The sequence below is a fragment of the Nyctereutes procyonoides genome, unplaced genomic scaffold (genome assembly GCF_905146905.1).
Source record: "Nyctereutes procyonoides isolate TBG_1078 unplaced genomic scaffold, NYPRO_anot_genome, whole genome shotgun sequence".
Classification (NCBI taxonomy): Eukaryota; Metazoa; Chordata; class Mammalia; order Carnivora; family Canidae; genus Nyctereutes; species Nyctereutes procyonoides.
Genome location: NW_026575037.1, coordinates 6,818,404 through 6,835,821, shown reverse-complemented (window position 1 = coordinate 6,835,821; position 17,418 = coordinate 6,818,404). Strand labels below are relative to the sequence as shown.

At 44.3% G+C, this 17,418-nt stretch overlaps 1 protein-coding gene across 5 annotated transcripts in view; it reads right to left on the bottom strand.

Moving 5' to 3' along the window:
* TDRD5 (tudor domain containing 5) overlaps positions 1 to 6,692 on the bottom strand; it is an 83,496-nt gene extending 76,804 nt beyond the window's left edge. For 3 of the 5 annotated variants that reach the window (XM_055319491.1, XM_055319489.1, XM_055319493.1), the window contains exons 1-4: positions 6,606 to 6,692; positions 5,848 to 6,085; positions 4,709 to 5,116; positions 1,985 to 2,181 (exon numbers count right to left, since the gene is read on the bottom strand). In XM_055319491.1, the coding sequence (XP_055175466.1) occupies positions 1,985 to 2,181; positions 4,709 to 5,116; positions 5,848 to 6,079 (837 nt within the window). In that variant the 5' untranslated portion in view covers positions 6,080 to 6,085; positions 6,606 to 6,692. Of the gene's footprint in view, positions 1 to 1,984; positions 2,182 to 4,708; positions 5,117 to 5,847; positions 6,086 to 6,199; positions 6,248 to 6,605 lie in introns of those variants that run through there. The other 2 variants (XM_055319492.1, XM_055319490.1) reach the window with 2 other exon arrangements.
* Between the last annotated feature and the right edge of the window lie 10,726 nt (positions 6,693 to 17,418).

The following is a 17,418-nucleotide window of genomic DNA, read 5'->3' as shown; positions in this document are numbered from 1 at the left end:
GGGTAAAATTAACAAATCAGGAAATGACAGATGTTGGCAAGGATGTGGAGAAAGGGGAATCCTTTTACACTGTTGGTGGGAACACAAATTGGTACAGCTACTCCGCAAACAGTATGGAGGTTCCTCAAAAAGTTAAAAATAAAGGGTGCCTGGATGGCTTAATCAGTTAAGCGTCTGCCTTCAGTTCAGGTCATGATCCAGGACCCTGGGATCAAGTCCTGCCTCGGGCTCCCAGCTCAGAGAGCCTGCTTTTCCCTTTCCTTCTCCCTCTCCCTGCCACTTCCCCTGCTTGTATGCATTCTGTCAAATAAATAAATACAATCTTTAAATTTAAAAAAAAAAGTTAAAAATAGAGCTACCCTATGACCCAGCAATTACACTTCTAGGTATACAAATGTAGTGATCCAAAGGGGCACCCGAACCCCAATGATGATAGCAGCAATGTCCACAGTAGCCAAACTACAGAAAGAGCCCAAATGTCTATCAACAGATGAATGGATAAAGAAGATGTGGTCTATTCTCATTCATTCTCTCTCTCTCTCTCTCTCTCTCTCTCTCTCTCTCACACACACACACACACACACACACACAGGAATATTACTCAGCCATCAAAAAATGAAAGCTTGCCATTTGCAATGATGTGGATGGAACTAGAAGATACTATGAAAAGTAAAATAAGTCAATTGGAAAAAGACAATTATCATATGATTTTACTCATAGATGGAATTTGAGAAACAAAACAGCATAGAGGAACATAGAGGGAGGAATGGAAAAATAAAACAAAGACATAATCAGAGAGGAAGACAAACTATAAGAGACTGAACCATAGGAAACAAATTGAGGGATGCTGGAGGGGACGGGGTGGGGGAATGGGGTAACTGGGTGATGGGCATTAAGGAAGGCACTTGATGTAATGAGCACTGAGCGTTATGTAAGACTGATGAATCACTGAACTCTACCTCTGAAATAATACACATACATGTTAACTGAATTTAAATAAAATATAATTTTTAGATATGAAAAAAGTTGCTATCTTGCTAATTTAATGAGCTTTTGTTGGTTATATTCTAGTAGCTTTTATTCAAAAATCCTTCATTGTATACATAGTTAAAAAAAAAAAAAAATACCAGCACTGCAGCGCTCAGGGCCAACCATTCAAGTAACGATATTCATGAGTTAAAGTTGCAAATACACTTTTAGGATTTTGGTGAGAAGCTGGAACTAGAGAGAGATTTGGGGGTCATCTGCAGAAAGTACAAGTATCCCTCGCTTTTCAAAAGTTCACACTATGCCACTTTGTTTTTATGAAGGATATTGGGTTAGTTCTTGTTTTTGCTAACCCAAAGAATCAAAAGAGGATTTTCACTTTTAGAAAAAAAAAAAAAAAAGGCCAAAAGTGAAGCCAGCATCCAGCATTTGTTTTTCAGTGAGTAGTTATAGAGGCAGTGTAGTGTGTACTCTGAGCAAGAGCGGCACTGCCAACCTCCTCCTGCAAGAACTATATTGAGCATCAAACCTCCATAGCTTTCAACTGTGCTTTATCTCCACAATTAGCAAGATGTGTACTTAAGGTATCAGAAAAACCATTACCAAGATATGTCATAAGGTATCAGAAAAGCCCACTAGAGATTATTTTGAAGGTCTGGGAATGCTCAAAATGTTTTCCATATAAATTAATGGTAATTGCTTCTTTGCTTTGTTTACACCATTTCAACTTCAACAGGTTTCAGAGGAACACTACTTTCAAACAGGAGGGGAAACCTATTGTAGAAATCATATGAACTGATAAAACTGCTCTTTTCTCACTCCACCTCTTATTAGCTAATAATCCCCAAAACCATAGAAAATGCTGAAGCTAAATCTGAAAGGACTTGAATTTTAAAAGATGATCTTTTCCATCAGATCTAAGTAATAAAAAAAAAAAAAAAACACTGAATTTAAACACATTTTTGGTGTATTTATATCCCCAAATCAGATAACTTACCTGGTTTAATTTTTCAGTGTGATTCGGCCTTGAAGTCTCTACTACATTTGACTTAAAATTCTTTTCTGCATTCAATATTTGCTTTGGTGGTTCAATGTTTGAAGTAGGTTGCGAAAAGCAAGCCTTTGCAACTGGGGAGCCTGTGGAGTATGAGCCTTGTTGTTTCATTCTAAAAGGCTGAGTAAACATTTTACCTCCTTTTGTGAATAAAAAGAAAAGCAGAGAAAAGTTATCACAATTTCTACTTTATTTTCTGGTAGTTATATAAAGAGGCTACTGTGACCTAACTGTCCTCAACTTGGAAATAACTAAGGAAAGTATGCTTATACTTTCATATTGCCAAATAAAATTTACATACAATGGAAAAAAGGAGTCAGCTATTGAAGAAAACCATGAGGCTCATAAGTATGTTACTGAAAAGGTTGGGGCTACCTAAAAACTCCACTTAAGGCCACCTGAGTATAATTAGAGAGAGGCAAGTTTCAATAGGTAAAAACCCAAAAAGCTGTATCCTGCTTGGGAGGCCAAAAAGTCTCTGAATAAGGAGTCTGCTTAAAACTATGCTTCTCAGGGCTCCTGGGTAGCTCAGTCGGTTGATCTCAGGGTCCTGGATTGAGTCCCATGTCAGGCTCACTGCTCAGCAGCGAGTCCACTTGTCCCTCTGTCCCTCCCCTCACTCGTGCTCTCACATGCTCTCTCAAATAAATAAAATCTTAAAAATATGTTTCTCAAGCCAGACAATCACCTAGTAGTATGGGGGCAGGGAAGGAGGATAAAACAGCTATAAAATAAAGGATTTTCTGGAGTACAGATTTTTTTTCCTTCAAGATTTGTAAGGAGGGAATTAGCACTGGAGAGATATATGCTGATGTACAACACGAACAATTTATCGTTAGACTTCATTACAGCCTAGTTCTTTACCGTAAGATCAAGCTCACTCACACACAAAATTGTTTCCAATATATCCTGATGACAGGAAGAAGGGTCTCCGGGTGGGAAACATGAGCAATCTGGTCACTAAGAAGGAATATCACTTCCCCCATTCAGTATGTTGGCAAACTGCTTTCTACAGGTCAACTTCTTGAAGGTTTAACAGCATGATGAGTTTGTGTCCCTAAGTTTGAGCAATTCAAGAATACTGACTGTATTGATGGTCCAGGGCTCAACTCAAAACACTCACTGGTCCCTGCAGTCTTCCCTGACCAGAACATGTAAACACTGTAGGTATCTTCATCAAATTATACTTCCTATATCACAGTTTAAGTACCGGTTTCTACACTTAGGACTTTCTCATGGTTTCATCTACATTAATCTAAATTCAGATTTTAGAGAAAAAGCAAAATCACTGGAAAGGCATAGAAACTCCCCCCAAACAGGCTCAGTGTATAGATTCTGTACTGTCAAGGGTCTAGTAAGGCACTATACAAATGATCACATTGGTCTTTTGGGTCTTTGAGAGAGACAGTGATTCAGGAATGAAAGGTACAGCATAGAGGATACAGTCAATGGTATGGTAACAACTTCGCAGCTACACCATGGTGAGCACAGCTTAAGTACAAAGTTGTCAAATCACTGTTGCTCACCTGAAACTAAAGTAATGTTGCAGGTCAACTGTACTTCCATAAACATATATATAAAAACCAAAAACAGGAGGGACAATGATTGGGTAAGAAAAGTACTGGATGAGGAGCACCTGGGTGGCTCAGCAGGTTAAGCTCAGGTCATGAGCCTGAAGCTGAGCTCCCTGCTCAGTAGGGAGCCTGCTTCTCCCTCTCCAGCTCCCCTTGCTTGTGCTCTCTCACTTGCTCTCTTTCAAATAAAATCTTTAAAAAAAAAAAAAAACCTTAAAGGGACGCCTGGGTAGCTCAGCAGCTGAGCATCTGCCTTCGGTTCAGGACACGATCCCAGAGTTCCGGAATCGAGTCCCACATCGGGCTCCTGCATGGAGCCTGCTTCTCCTCCCTCTGCCTATGTCTCTCCCTCTGTGTCTCAGATGAATAAATAAATAAAATCTTTAAAAAATAAATTTTAAAAATTAAAAAGAAAAGCACAGGATGAACAGTATTAAGAGCTGAGTATCTAACCGTGGCTGTAATATTTTTCTAGCATGTGACTTTGGAAAAGTCATTTAACTTTCCTGAGCTTTCTTGTCCTTATCTCTAAGATTGGGTTATTCACCTTTCTATGGTGTAGCAATGAGAAACCAAGGTCAAATGCTAATTAAGGTGGTTATCACTACACTATATAAATTATTTCAGTGATCTTTTCAGATACCAAAGATCTGCATCAGCAAAAATCAGATGGCAAATGCTACTGACTAGTATAATTTTTTAAACTCTTCATTTTCCACATGATATCTTTACACAAACACATAGGACTCATGTTCATTCACAGTGTTTCAGAAAAAGCAGATCTTGTGTTTTTATAATAACAGCTACCACTTACTATAACCTTATTAAACGCCAGGCACTTTTCAGACGTCATCTCAGTTAATCCTCAACACAGCTACAAGAGGCAAGTATTATTATTCCTATTCTAAAGAGGAAGAAACTAAGCCTTGGACGTTTTAAGTAACCTGTGCAAGATGACTCAGCCAGCAAGTCTGAGAGCCAGGATGCAACTTCAACAAACTCTGGGAGCTTGGGCATTAAGTACTTCTACTGCAGCCATGACTGCTCAAGAACTGCTAACCCACAATACAGTAACTAACACTAACATGCTTACCTGCTGGCCATCCTCTCTGCTTTTCCTCTGATATGCTCCTCTTTAGCATCAACAAAGAGCCTGCTCTGGTCTGCTCTACAGAAATGACATCCGAGGCAGCATTAAGCACTTCAAACAGAGAGAGGAATCCATACTGCACGTACTGGAATGAACGTCCAAATCGTCTGGCAAATGCCTTCTCAAAATCAGAAAGGAGAACGGGAGATAACGCCAAGAGGTCTTTCAACTCACTCTTCACAACTGCTGGAAGAATGGGGGGCACCCTTCCTCGGTAAGGTACTCGCCGATGGGAGCTCGACCCAGAGCAAACACTGGCCCTTCCCTTCTGCATGGAGTTTCGAACCTTATGGCTGCTCCTCTGTTTTGCCACTAAATTTGCTATTCCTTTGGTGGATTCATCTGGAATGGCTAAGGAGGTGTGAAAAAAAAATCATATTTAGGTGAAAATTTAACTCCTTCATCCTTTGCATCTGTGATTACAGAGACAATCTTTAACTCTCTTAAGGAGCTGTGTATCTAGGTAGCATGAAAAATGTGAACCCTTGGTTCCTTCATTTCTTGTAGTTTCCATAACCAGTGGTTAGCTCCTCTACCAGAGGATGTGGACAAAAAGATAAAGCACAATATTTAGCATCACTGCTGACCGCTGTAATATCTGAATCTCTCAAGATGAACTTCCCTGCAATGCTTTGTGACCCATGAAATTTAAAACATGAGTTCATGTTTTCCCCATTGTTATGCTTCTCACAATTTAAGACGGTGATAACCTGAAATTGTATGTAAAAGTGTAGTTTTTGTGAATGCACGTTTTTCTGGGGAAAGATTTCTTGATTTTGCTATAGCTTTCACTCTGCCCGCAACCTCAAAAGTAACCATGAACCCTCCCCACCCCTCTCAAAATATTAAAATCCTCTCCCTGGGATGCAGAACTGCTAATATGCAGGATAACTGCTACGACAGTTCCTTCCAAGTTTTTAATTCCGGTCAGTAAAGACCAGGGCCATATTAGCTTCAGGTGTACAAAATAATGATCCAACTATCCCATACATCACCCTGTGCTCACCCCATCACCCACTTATTTGCTAGGATGATGCCTTACTGCGTGTTTCTTGCTTGAAGACCTTAAATCCTAAGCTTACCTCTCAGTATTATAGAACCATCCCCACAGGGAGAGACAGTGACAACGTCAGGCATGTCCAACACCAGCTCCATGGTGGACCGATAGCCAAGGATTCGGAGTGGTAAGTGGTTGCCAACCATCAGAAGGTACTCCTTTTCCAGCTGCTGCGGGGTCAAACCGTCTTTGGTGGAAATGAGAAGTGACCTTATTTCTTTTCTCAGGCATTCCTGTATGCGCTCCTGTTCGGACATGGCACCCTACCAGAGGCAAGATAGAAACGTTGGTCATGAGAAAAGCAGGCCCGTCCAGGCTGTGTGTTGGGGCGGGGGGGGGGGGGGGGGGTGGAGCTAAAAGGATCAACAGTGGCCTACTAGAAACAACCAAAACGCGACTTCTAAAGCCGACAAAGCTGAAGCAAAATCGTGACAGTTCACACTCTGCATCATCAAGCCGCGCTGACGACCCTGCCCCCGGCTGGTGGGTCTGGAAGTCCACGTTCCGGGCCCGGTTTCTGTCGTTCGTGCGCTTGTTCCTGAAGCACGAACAAGGGCTTGCTGGGGGTAGCAGCCGACCCCGCCAGCCTCGCACCGACGGCGCCCCCGGGACCAGGCCTGGGGCGGCCGCGCCCCCACCCACGTCCACCAGCCCCTCCAAGCTCGGGCCCGGGGGCCCCGCCGCGCCCCCGACCTCTCTCCCCGGGGGCCCGAGCGCCCGAGCGCCGTGGGGGGCTCCGCCGCCCGCCGCCCCGAGGGCCGTCCACGCCGCGGGCTCCCTCACCCGTGTCGCCCCCGGGCGCGGGGGCGGGCGCGGGCGCGGGGCTGCCGTTGGGGCCCGGGGAGTCGAGGCGCTCTCCCGCCCGCCCGGCCGCCGGGGACCAGCAGCGCCGCGGCGCCCCCGCGCCTGCGCACCAGGGCCCGAGGGCGGCCGGCAGGCGGCGCGGCGCCGCGTTCCAGCCCCGAGGGCGCGCGGCCGGTGCGACGGTTGGCGGGGGGCGGGGGGCGGGGGCCCCGCCGGGGGGGGGGGGGTGTGCGCGCGGGGCAGCGCTGGCTCCCGTCGGGCGGGGGCGTCCCGGCGCCGACCTCCTCCGAAGTGACTGGGAGACGGGAGGTGGGGCTGCGGCTCCGGAAGCTCCCAGGTCACCTCGCCGGCCGGCGGGCGGGGCCGAGGCGGGGGTCGGGGGCGCCCTAGGGGCCGGCAGGTGCGCGGAGGGGAGGGGGAGGGGGGAGGGGGCCCCGAGGTTCTGAACCTGCGTGTGCCTCCCAACCACCTGCAGAGCTTATTTAAGCGGGGAAAAAAAAAATGACACCCAGGTCGGATCAGCGGAGACTCCGATGGAGCAAGCCTGACGCTGCTGTCGGCCTGGCGGAGAATCCCTCCAGAGCCAGCGGCACCTTGAGCTCCCGGAGCGGAGCGGGTGGGGCGCCCAGAGCTTCTGGAATGAGGGTGAAGAACCTTCCAGGTGCCACTGCAAGCAAACTGAGCTGGGAAACTGAAGACAATGGATTTGAAGAAATAGCCTGGGGATGTGCTAACTGGACAGGTGGAACGAGCCACGTGTTGTATAAAGTCCTTGAAAACCAGAAAAACAGTTTAAGAGGTACAGAAAGAGAGGCACGACAGAATGACCTCAAAATGTCCAATCTAATTAAAGAAACACGACAAACCAAAACATAACAGAGGAATTCGAATTACAAATCACAAAGAAAACCTGTGCACACACGTGAATTGTAGTTCCCATCTAAAATTCGACGACGTTAATCGTTAATCCAAAAAAAGCTCCGGGAACAAAATGTTCCATCAGTGAGCCAGTTACATTGAGGAATCCCTGAAAGACAAATAATAGAAGAGATTTATGGCCTGGTTTATAGCAGAAGAGACACGGCAACAAAAAAGGGGAATGATGAGACGTGAAAAATGGATCCAGACGTTCCAACATCTGAATGACATGTCATAGAAGCGACAGAAAGAATGGTGGTGGGGTTTGGGGAGTCTAAAAAGAAGGCAAGTGTCCCAGATGTGAAGAAAAACAGTTTCAGGTTAAAAAGGCCCACTGAGTCCTTAGATAACTAAAGAAAAATGATCCCGTCCTCTAGACATAGCCTAGAAGAATGGGAATCAAGTGCAGGAAAAGACAAGACTTGGTCAGACATGTAAGCTTCAGAAAGCTTATTTCACTAAGTAACTTGAGAATGACTCCTGCGAAGTGAACAATGAATTGAAAAACCATCCCAGATTCTCATCCCCAATTATTTGAGATAACAACTACCACATATTGAGCACTTAACTCGATGCTCTTCACAAAGAGCGTCTAATTTTCTTCCCAGTTATTCTTAGAGAAATATAATTATGATCCCCACTTTAAAGAAACGATATACAGACACGAACAAAGAGATAATAAAGAGTGGTAGACTGTGGTACTCATGTAGAGAAAGAAAAATAGACCAATGGACAGGAGAGAGAGAACTTAGAAACAGGCCGCCCTCTACTTTGAGGTACCTGGTATATGACAGAAGGAGCATTTCAAGATACTAGGTAAACGATGGAGTATTCAGCAAATGACACTGGGGAAATATGCTCTCTATATGAATAAAAATAAAATTAGATCCTTACTTACACCACATGAAAAAAAAAAATTTCCAAGTGGGCTAAAGAACGAATTGTGAAAAGTAAACTTTATACTTTGGGAAATAAACATAGGTGATATTTTTAATGAATTCGTTTAGGGATAACAAGTTCCTAAACAAGATGCATAAGCACAAACTGAAAAGAGAAGGATCGACTACACTAATTTAAAATTAAATACTTCTGCCAAATAATAAATAAAGAGTGGTAGGCAATAAAAACAGAACACTTATGACTGAATCTAGAAAGGTATTGGTGCATAATGTGGAAAAAAAAAAAGAGAGAGAGATCTTTAAAAAGATATTCTGGAGCTAAATCCCAGATCAATAACTCCAAACCAAGTGTCAGGGGCTGTTTGAGTTACTCGGGTAAGGAGATCCCATTAAAGAGTAGCTGCAATTAGAGCCATCGCTGGCTTGGGTTTACAATAATGCACTGCCCTTTGTGGTGTCTAACCTGGGAAGTGAATGGGAATGAGGTGGGAACAATCACACCAGCATCTTCCATGCCTTTGATGATGACACTCGGCTCTGCAATTCTCCAGGTATATGGTAATGGTTTTGATGTATTATTTAGCCCTCCAATTGGCATTTCCAACCAGAATAACCCTCGCTTAATGAGTGAATGTGCCATCACAAGAATTGTCAGTTGCTGAGATTCCTATTCCAGCTATTCACTTGGCAAGTAGGGTACATGACCACAGCATGAACTCACAGTCCCACCAGCCCTATCCCAAGGTGAACCTGGCCTGGAATTCATCACCTAACCCCTACAAGCTCAGAATGTTAATGGCAAACAGTGACATTTTTGGTCCCAGAAATCAGTGTCGGTTTAGAACTAGCAAGTGATCGTCACTGAAAAAAGAAAACGTCCTTTTCTTCAGAGCAGTTATCCTAAAAGGATCACAAGGCCTTTGGGGAAAAGCTGGGACAAAAGTCTGGGAGGCTTAGGGACAGTGTCTTGGCAGCATCCTTAAGAATATCTGGGCTACACCCAAGAGGCTCTGAATCCAGGATCTGATTTAGTTCTGGGAATAGGGTGACAAGCCCTGTCTCTCACTCGTGAGATGCCTCTGCTCCCCAGACCTGGAGTTGTTTTTGTTGGTTTGTTTGCTTTTGTTGTTACACAAAACAGAAAGACTTAGTGGGTTGTTTGTTGAGTTCATTCCTTGGAATCCTGCCATTAATTAAGCACAAGCAGACAGTTCTGTGAGTTAGACGAATGTATTTTCCACCCTGCTGCCTATGGTGATGCTCAGTTCATTCTGGTAATTAGCTGGCTCCAGCTGGCCACCTCCTAGCCCAGCTTGCATCTGGGGGGGGGGGGGGTGTTTCAATTGCAGCTGCTCCTACAGTATTGCTGTCTTAGAAAACAGCCAGGAAAGAGTTTGTGTGTGTGTGTGTGGTTGTGTTTTTAAGCTTCTGCAGCTTGAATATTGCCTTGTGACAGGAATGAGAGGATCTGTAGATAAACAGGGAGTGGGTGAACCAAAGCTCATGACAGAACCAATATAGCATTCCTGCCTCCCAAATTTTTTTGACATTATGCCCAATTTGGGAACATTTGATGCCACTATTGTGTTCTATTTCCCACAGCAATTAGTCCAACCTTGACCAGCCCTCCTACACTTTTTATCCACTCCTGCTTCACCACTAGAAAATGACTTTGCTTGGACTCCCAGAGAACATGAAGCCTTTCATGTATGAACATCCTCAACTCCAATCCAAGCCTCTAAACCAGCCCTGGCTCTCATCTTTCCCCCTGGTCTCAGCAGGTGAGGGGCTGCCTTACCCATCCAGTCCACTCCTGAGTCTATCCCCCAAGTCCTCTAGGACCATAACCTTTGGCTAGGATTACCCAGTCCTGGATATTCAACATCTCCTTGTGGACTCCTTTCCTATCACAAAAAAAAACTATGCTCTAATCTTTTTTATCTTACACAACAAAAACACAGGGAGTGGGAGACAGAAAATTCTTTTGACCTGTATACCTCTGTAGCCATTCCTGCATGGCCAAATCCTTGAATAAACAGTCCACACGCATTTTTCCCCCACTCTTTCAACCACCATTCACTAAGCAAGGAGCCTGCTACTCTGCACAGCTTTCTTAAGTTACTTTTACCAAAATCGTCAATAACAAATCTCATAATTGACAAATCTTAAAGATCTGTCAGTCTTTCCATCTTAGATTATCTCTGATGTTTACTCTTGGTGTCCTCTCCTTTGGTGAAAATCTCTCCTCAGTGGGTTGACTGCCCCGCTTTCTGCTCTATATCCTTTTCTGATATTAAATGCCCGCATACCCCACAGTCTCTCCTTGTTCCTTCTCCTTTTTGTTGTTCCCCTTCTGCCTGAGTGACCTTTTTCACTCTCATGTTTTCAGCTTCGGCTGCTGCCTTCCAAAAAAGCATGTTGATATAAGCAACAAGTATCCTTCAGCTTACCAAGGACAAGCAAAAGCAGACAAATATATAACATCAAGTAATAATAATTGCTCTTAAGAAAAATAAACCAAGGTAAGGGAGTGAGAAGGGGCTGCTTTACAGCGAGTATTTAGAAAACACTTTTGGTTAATCTCTATGACTGAGGTTTTCAAGGTGTGATTCCAGAGCAACGGCATAACCTGAGAACCTGTTAGCCAATGTCAAATCTCAGGTCCCAGCCCAGACCTGCTGAATCAGAAACGGTGGCGGGGGAGCGTGGTGAGGCCAGCAAGGTGCTAACAAGCCCTCCAGGTGATTCTGATGCATGCTAACGTGAGAACCTGAGAACCGCCACTCCGGGGCAGTTTCCCACCCCACGTGCCACGGATACGTTACAGATGTGAAGTCTAGTACTGATTTTCCCAGGCCACGAGGGCAGCTTCAGGGCTCATGGGGAAAACAGGAGCTGGGTGCCTCGGGCCCGAAGGAGCCTCCACCCAGCCTTGTCGGAGGCAACCAAGTGGGTGGGGTCAGCTGCCACGCCCGCAGGCCCCCAGGTATTAATGTAAGGGCCCTTCAACACTCACTGACAGGCTCCCGGGGCTGGTGCTGAAGGATCTACCGCTTCAGGGCCGCCCTGCGGCTGAGGACCTGAGGATGAAGGTCCCTGGGAGGGCCCCAAAAGAGGCTGCGCGGCGCGAGGGGCGGGGCCGGGGGCGGGGCCGGGGGCGGGGCGGGGCCGGGGGGGCGGGGCCGGGGCTCCACCCCGCACTCCTGCAGCTTCCACTCCAGCTGCGGCTGGGCGGTGCTTACTGCTCCCCAAAGTTCCCTCGTTTTCCTGAAATGTTCCTGACCAAAGAGGCAGACTGGATTTGACATGCCTTCGCATCATCACAAGAAACGTCAAAATCACCTTTCTGGATGAAGGCAAAGATACTGGATTCTTTAACTTGTGTAAATTTGTAAGTGGTGGTAAAAATGGCTTTAAAAACTTTTTAAGCATTTCACCATGTAGACTGAATTACTGCGTTGTACCCCTCAGATATATATATAATCTTTGTCAACTATACCTCAAAGCTGGAAAATAAATAAAAACTTGAAAAGCGGCCTACTCTTGGTTTTGGCTCAGGTCACCATCTCAGGGATCAGGAGTTCAAGCCCACTTGGAGGTTGGTGCTCAGCAGGGAGTCGGCTCCAAGATTCTCGCCCTCTGCCCCTCCCCCACTCATGCAGGCTGGGCCCTCTCTCTCCCCCTCTCAAATAAATAAATCTTTTTAAAATATTGCGCGAACACATTTCTCACCGATGGTAACAAATGTTTTAAAAGTTAAACGTTTTTATTAGAAATTTTATGTCACCATTTCAAAAGATTTATATTTGTGGAAGCAAGCTCATGAATATTTTTTCTCATTTAATGTGTACTTTAGGGGCACCTGGGTGGCTCAGTTGGTTAGACGAGGAACTCTTGGTTGCCACTCAGGTCATGATCTCAGGGTGGTAAGATCCAGCCCAGCATCCAGCTCTGTGCTCAGCTGGGAGTCCGAGATTCTCTCTCTCTCCCTCTACCCCTCTCTCTCTAGTCTCTAAAAATAAATACATCTTTTAAAAAAAAATAAAATGTACTTGGGGCCCCTGGGTGGCTCAGTCAGTCGAGCATCTGACTCTTGATTTCAGCTGGGGTCATGATCTCAGGGTCCTGAGTTGGAGCCCCACATCGGGCTCTGTGCTCAGCACCGAGTCTGCTGGAGATTCTCTCTCTCCCTCTCCTTCTGCTCCTGCCCCTCATTGACATGCATGTGAACACACTTTTTTCTCTCTGTCAAATAAAATCTTTTTAAAAAAATAAAGTGGGGATCCCTGAGTGGCGCAGCGGTTTGGCACCTGCCTTTGGCCCAGGGTGTGATCCTGGAGACCCGGGATCGAGTCCCACATCGGGCTCCCGGTGCATGAAGCCTGCTTCTCCCTCTGCCTGTGTCTCTGCCTCTCTCTCTCTCTCTCTCTCTCTCTCTGTGTGTGTGTGTGTGACTGTCATAAATAAATAAAAAAATTAAAAATAAAGTGTACTTTTGAGATATAGTTAACAATAACATTGGTTTCAGGTGTACAACATAATGATTCAACACTGGTATATATTGCAAATAAGCTCCACAATAAGTCTTATATAGTTAGCATCCATTCCCATACATAGTTCAAAAAAATAACTTTTCTTGTAATGAGGACTTTTAAGATTTACTCTCTAACACAATATAGTACTATTAATTAGAGTCACCGTGCTGTACTAGACATATCCATAATTTATTTATTCTATAACCAGAAGTTTATAACTTTTATCCCCTCACCCATTTCAAGATTCTTTTTTAAAACTAAAAATATTTTATCAGTATACAAACCTCCTGATATTGAATCCCTAACACTTTGCATTTTTATTTTCACCACGATTATATATCAAAGATATAATTTTATCACCAAGTCCTTCATAGAGACCTTTCATTTGCCCCAGGATGCTAGTCAAACACTATCTTTTCTGTTTGCCATAATGGGCAAAGATTGGAAGCACTGCCCTAGGTTCTCAATATCGCTCTCACCCTCCGTCCCTTTTCTCTCTTTCCTTCCCCCACCATCCCCTCCAACACTGAAACAAGGTAATATACAAAATAGTATCCTCAGGCACATAAGCCACCAGAAATAGGAAATGAACCATGTGATGGGAATAAATTCTAAATTGAAATATTATGGAGCCAAAACTGCTTATGATCACTTTTCCATGTGCTCTGTTCTCTTTCACTGGCTCTCTATCTTCCCTCCCAGTTGGCAATCAGGAATACCTCCTGATTTGGGATAGAAGATTAACCTACAGTCGAGGAACAGCCTTATCCCAGAAAGGCCAAGTGGGCACTATGATGGAGCTTGAGGTAAGGAAGTATGAAGTGGTTAGCTGAGGCCAGCTCTGCTCTTGACTATAAGTCAAAATCTAAGGACACAGAGCCTAGGATCAAGCCATCTGACTTTTATTTTTCTGATCAACTTGTTAAGTTCTAAAGGAAAGAGCCAAGAGGACCTTCAATGCTTACAAAGCATCTAACTAAACTGGTCAAGTAGAAGACCTAGCCGGTTAGGGCCCAAAGTTCAAGGCAGCAACAGAGCACATTGGTTGGAAAGTCTATGCTTATGTGTCTCGAGGACCCAGCAGAGGAGGCTGCTGCCAGTCAGCCATGGTGAAAGATGAGGATCTTGGTCACCATCTGTCCTGAGCTTCAACTCTAAATATTCGAGTGTCTCTGTGCATTTTCAGTCAGATATGCTATGGACACTGCTAGCTCAATATATCTGACACCGAACTTACTGTCCCTACCTACCTTTAAACAAAAGTTTTTCCTTCCCTTGATCCCCTCAGTTAGACATCAGCCCCACTCACCCAGTTACTTTGACCAGAGAGTATTAGGAGTCACCACATTGTCATCAAAACATAACCCATATCTCCCCTCTCCCCTGGGTTATTGGAAGAGTCTCCTCACCAGTCTCTCTACCTCCATCCTCTGCCCATTTCAATTCACCTTCAATCTTGTCGACAAAGTCACTTTTCTATTTTTTAAAAGATTTATTTATTGGGATCCCTGGGTGGCGCAGCGGTTTGGCGCCTGCCTTTGGCCCAGGGCGCGATCCTGGAGACCCGGGATCGAGTCCCACGTCGGGCTCCCGGTGCATGGAGCCTGCTTCTCCCTCTGCCTGTGTCTCTGCCTCTCTGTCTCTCTCTGTGACTATCATAAATAAATAAATAAATAAATAAATAAATAAATAAATAAATAAAATAAAATAAAATAAAATAAAAAAGATTTATTTATTTATTCATGAGAGACAGAGAAAGAGAGGCAGAGACATAGGCAGAGGGAGAAGCAGGCTCCATGCAGGGAGCCTGATGTGGGACTCAATCCCGGGACTCCAGGATCATGCACAGGACCCCGGGATCATGACCTGAGCCAAAGGCAGATGCTCAACTGCTGAGCTACCCAGGTGCCCTCAAAATCCCTTTTCTAAATTGCAAATCTTACCATATTATTCCTTGCTTACAAAGCTCTGATAGCTTCTTTTGCCTATAAAATCCAAATTCTCTTATAAGGTGTAAAAGACTTTTCATTTCTTGGGCCACCTACTTCTCTGATCTCTTTTGCCAATTTGTCAAGGATCTGACAAGAATGAAATACTGCCTTCTCTACTGCCCCCTCTGGTGGGAAGGCTCAGGTCCTGACACCCACCTGAGGATCACCTGCCCATCTCCTTATATGGCTCAAACTAGGTCTCCTCTGACTCCACCCAAGTAGAATTACCACCTCTTCTGTATCCTCATGGTACACATAGAGATCAGTGGTACTGCGCTAGAAGCAATTTTGTCCGTATGGAATACTTGACCATGTCTGGAGACATTTTTCATCATTGAAACTGAGGGTGGGGAACTATTGGCATAGGGTAGAAACCAGGGTGCTGCAAAAGATCCTACAATTCATACGGTGGCCCCCAAAGACAGAGAACCGTCCTATATAAAACGTCAATAGTGCTAAGGTGGAAAAACCCTGATGTACCTCTGGCTGTCATACCATACACTTTATCACACTTGTTTACCCATCTGTTTTCTCCGTTAGACTATAAATTCCCCAAGGGCAGGCACCATATCTTACCTTTACATCCTCAGAGGTGAGCAGTGCTAACCACATAGTAGGAGCTCACTAAGTATCTGTGAAGTGAATTCATGAGAGAAAAGTCAGTCTCATCTCACCACTGGGCCTAACAAGCTGACAACTGCACCTCCAGGCAAAGAAAGTGGGAACATAGATGTGCAAGATCAGTGTAGGTAGAAGTGGGTCTGGCAGAGATGCCTACAGTTATAACCTACTGTTCAGCCTGTAAAGGTCAAAATATCCCCATATTCTCAAGTCTTCTATCTTCTCACCACCCTCGCTCATTAACCCACAGGGTCACCAAATTCTGTTGATTCTCTACCTGAGAAATAGCTCCTGCACCATGGCCATCCCCACGGCCAAAGCCCTGGTCCGGTTCCCATGAGTTGTGCCCTCCTGCCTGGCCTCTCTGCCATCTACAAATGGAGAAAGTAAAATTTAAGTCTCTGTAGTTTCTTCCAGCACTAAAATAATAAGATTTGGAATTTTATCTAGTGACAATGAATTCCAGATTTCTCATTAAATAATTCGTGTAAGTCAATATTCCTTCCTTTTACCCATATGGATATAAAATTCCAAAACACTAAATAGGAATAATTATAATTTAGGGACACCTGGGTGGCTCAATGGTTGAGCATCTGCCTTTGGCTCAGGTCGTGATCCCGGCGTCCTGGGATCGAGTCCCGCATCAGGCTCCCTGTGGGGAGCCTGCTTCTCACTTTGCCTATGTCTCTGCCTCTCTTCCTCTGTGTCTCTCATGAATAAATAAATAAAATATTTTTTTAAAGAAGGAATAATTATAATCTAGAAGGCCTTGACACCATCCATGACCTTTTGTCTTGGAAACAAACTCCAAAGGCAGCAACTGTAATTGGTCCTCCCTACCTAGTAACCCCCTCACAGATGCCAGTCTCATAACAAATCCGAACAAGGAGTAAAGCAATAAGAGCACAAAAATGTGCACAGATAGTTTCAACAAAGGGATGACCAATGCTTTCAATTAAAAAGGAATCTAAAAAGAAAACAGCAACATCATTTTAAGTACAGCCAGAGCGACTCATTCTGCTACTTCAGCACTCCCCAACCCCTCCACCTTTCAGAGATGCTGGGTTGACCTTTTTCCCTTGGAATGTGATGCTCTTTCTCAGATATTGTCATCGCCATCCATAATGCCACCAGCCTTGTATTATAACCAGGGGCTTGTATTACTGTTATGTGTGATATAGAAAATGAAGTACAGGTTATGTAATTTACCCATGATCCCAAGGCAAAGGAGATTGAGTTAACAAGCACCCAGCGTATGCTCTAATGCCAAGTAGAGCATCATTTTTTCTCCTACAAGAAATCCTTCTGTTGTATTAAGCAGATAGAGTGCAGTTCTGAGATTAGCATTTGCCAGATAGCCTGCCAATTCTTTGAGCAAAAACTGGGGTACATGTTTAACAGATTCAAAGGTGGAGAAAAAGTAAAAACACTACAATCGATTCCATACTTTTCTGAACAGGGAAATCTTTACAGGATGATAAACTGTATTTAATTGCAACTGTTAATTTGAGTGAATATTAAGTAACTGTGATACTTTTCCCTCTATGGGCCAAATGCAGCTTCTGAATTTTCTCAATATCCTGCTCTAGGCAGGAGCTATTAACTGAGGCAGGCACTCAAAGGAAACATTTGCCTCCCTTACATAACCCATGCAATAATGAGGTTTACAGAGTAAAAACCGAATCTATTTAAAATATTCTATTACCAATCTTGTAATTATTTTGTTCCCAGTGGCCTAACTTGGAATATATGGAAGAAAGTAGTGGAATGGTTTTCCAGAGCCGTTTGAGTTACTTCGGGTTCCCTTTCTTTAATAAGGTGTTTGAGA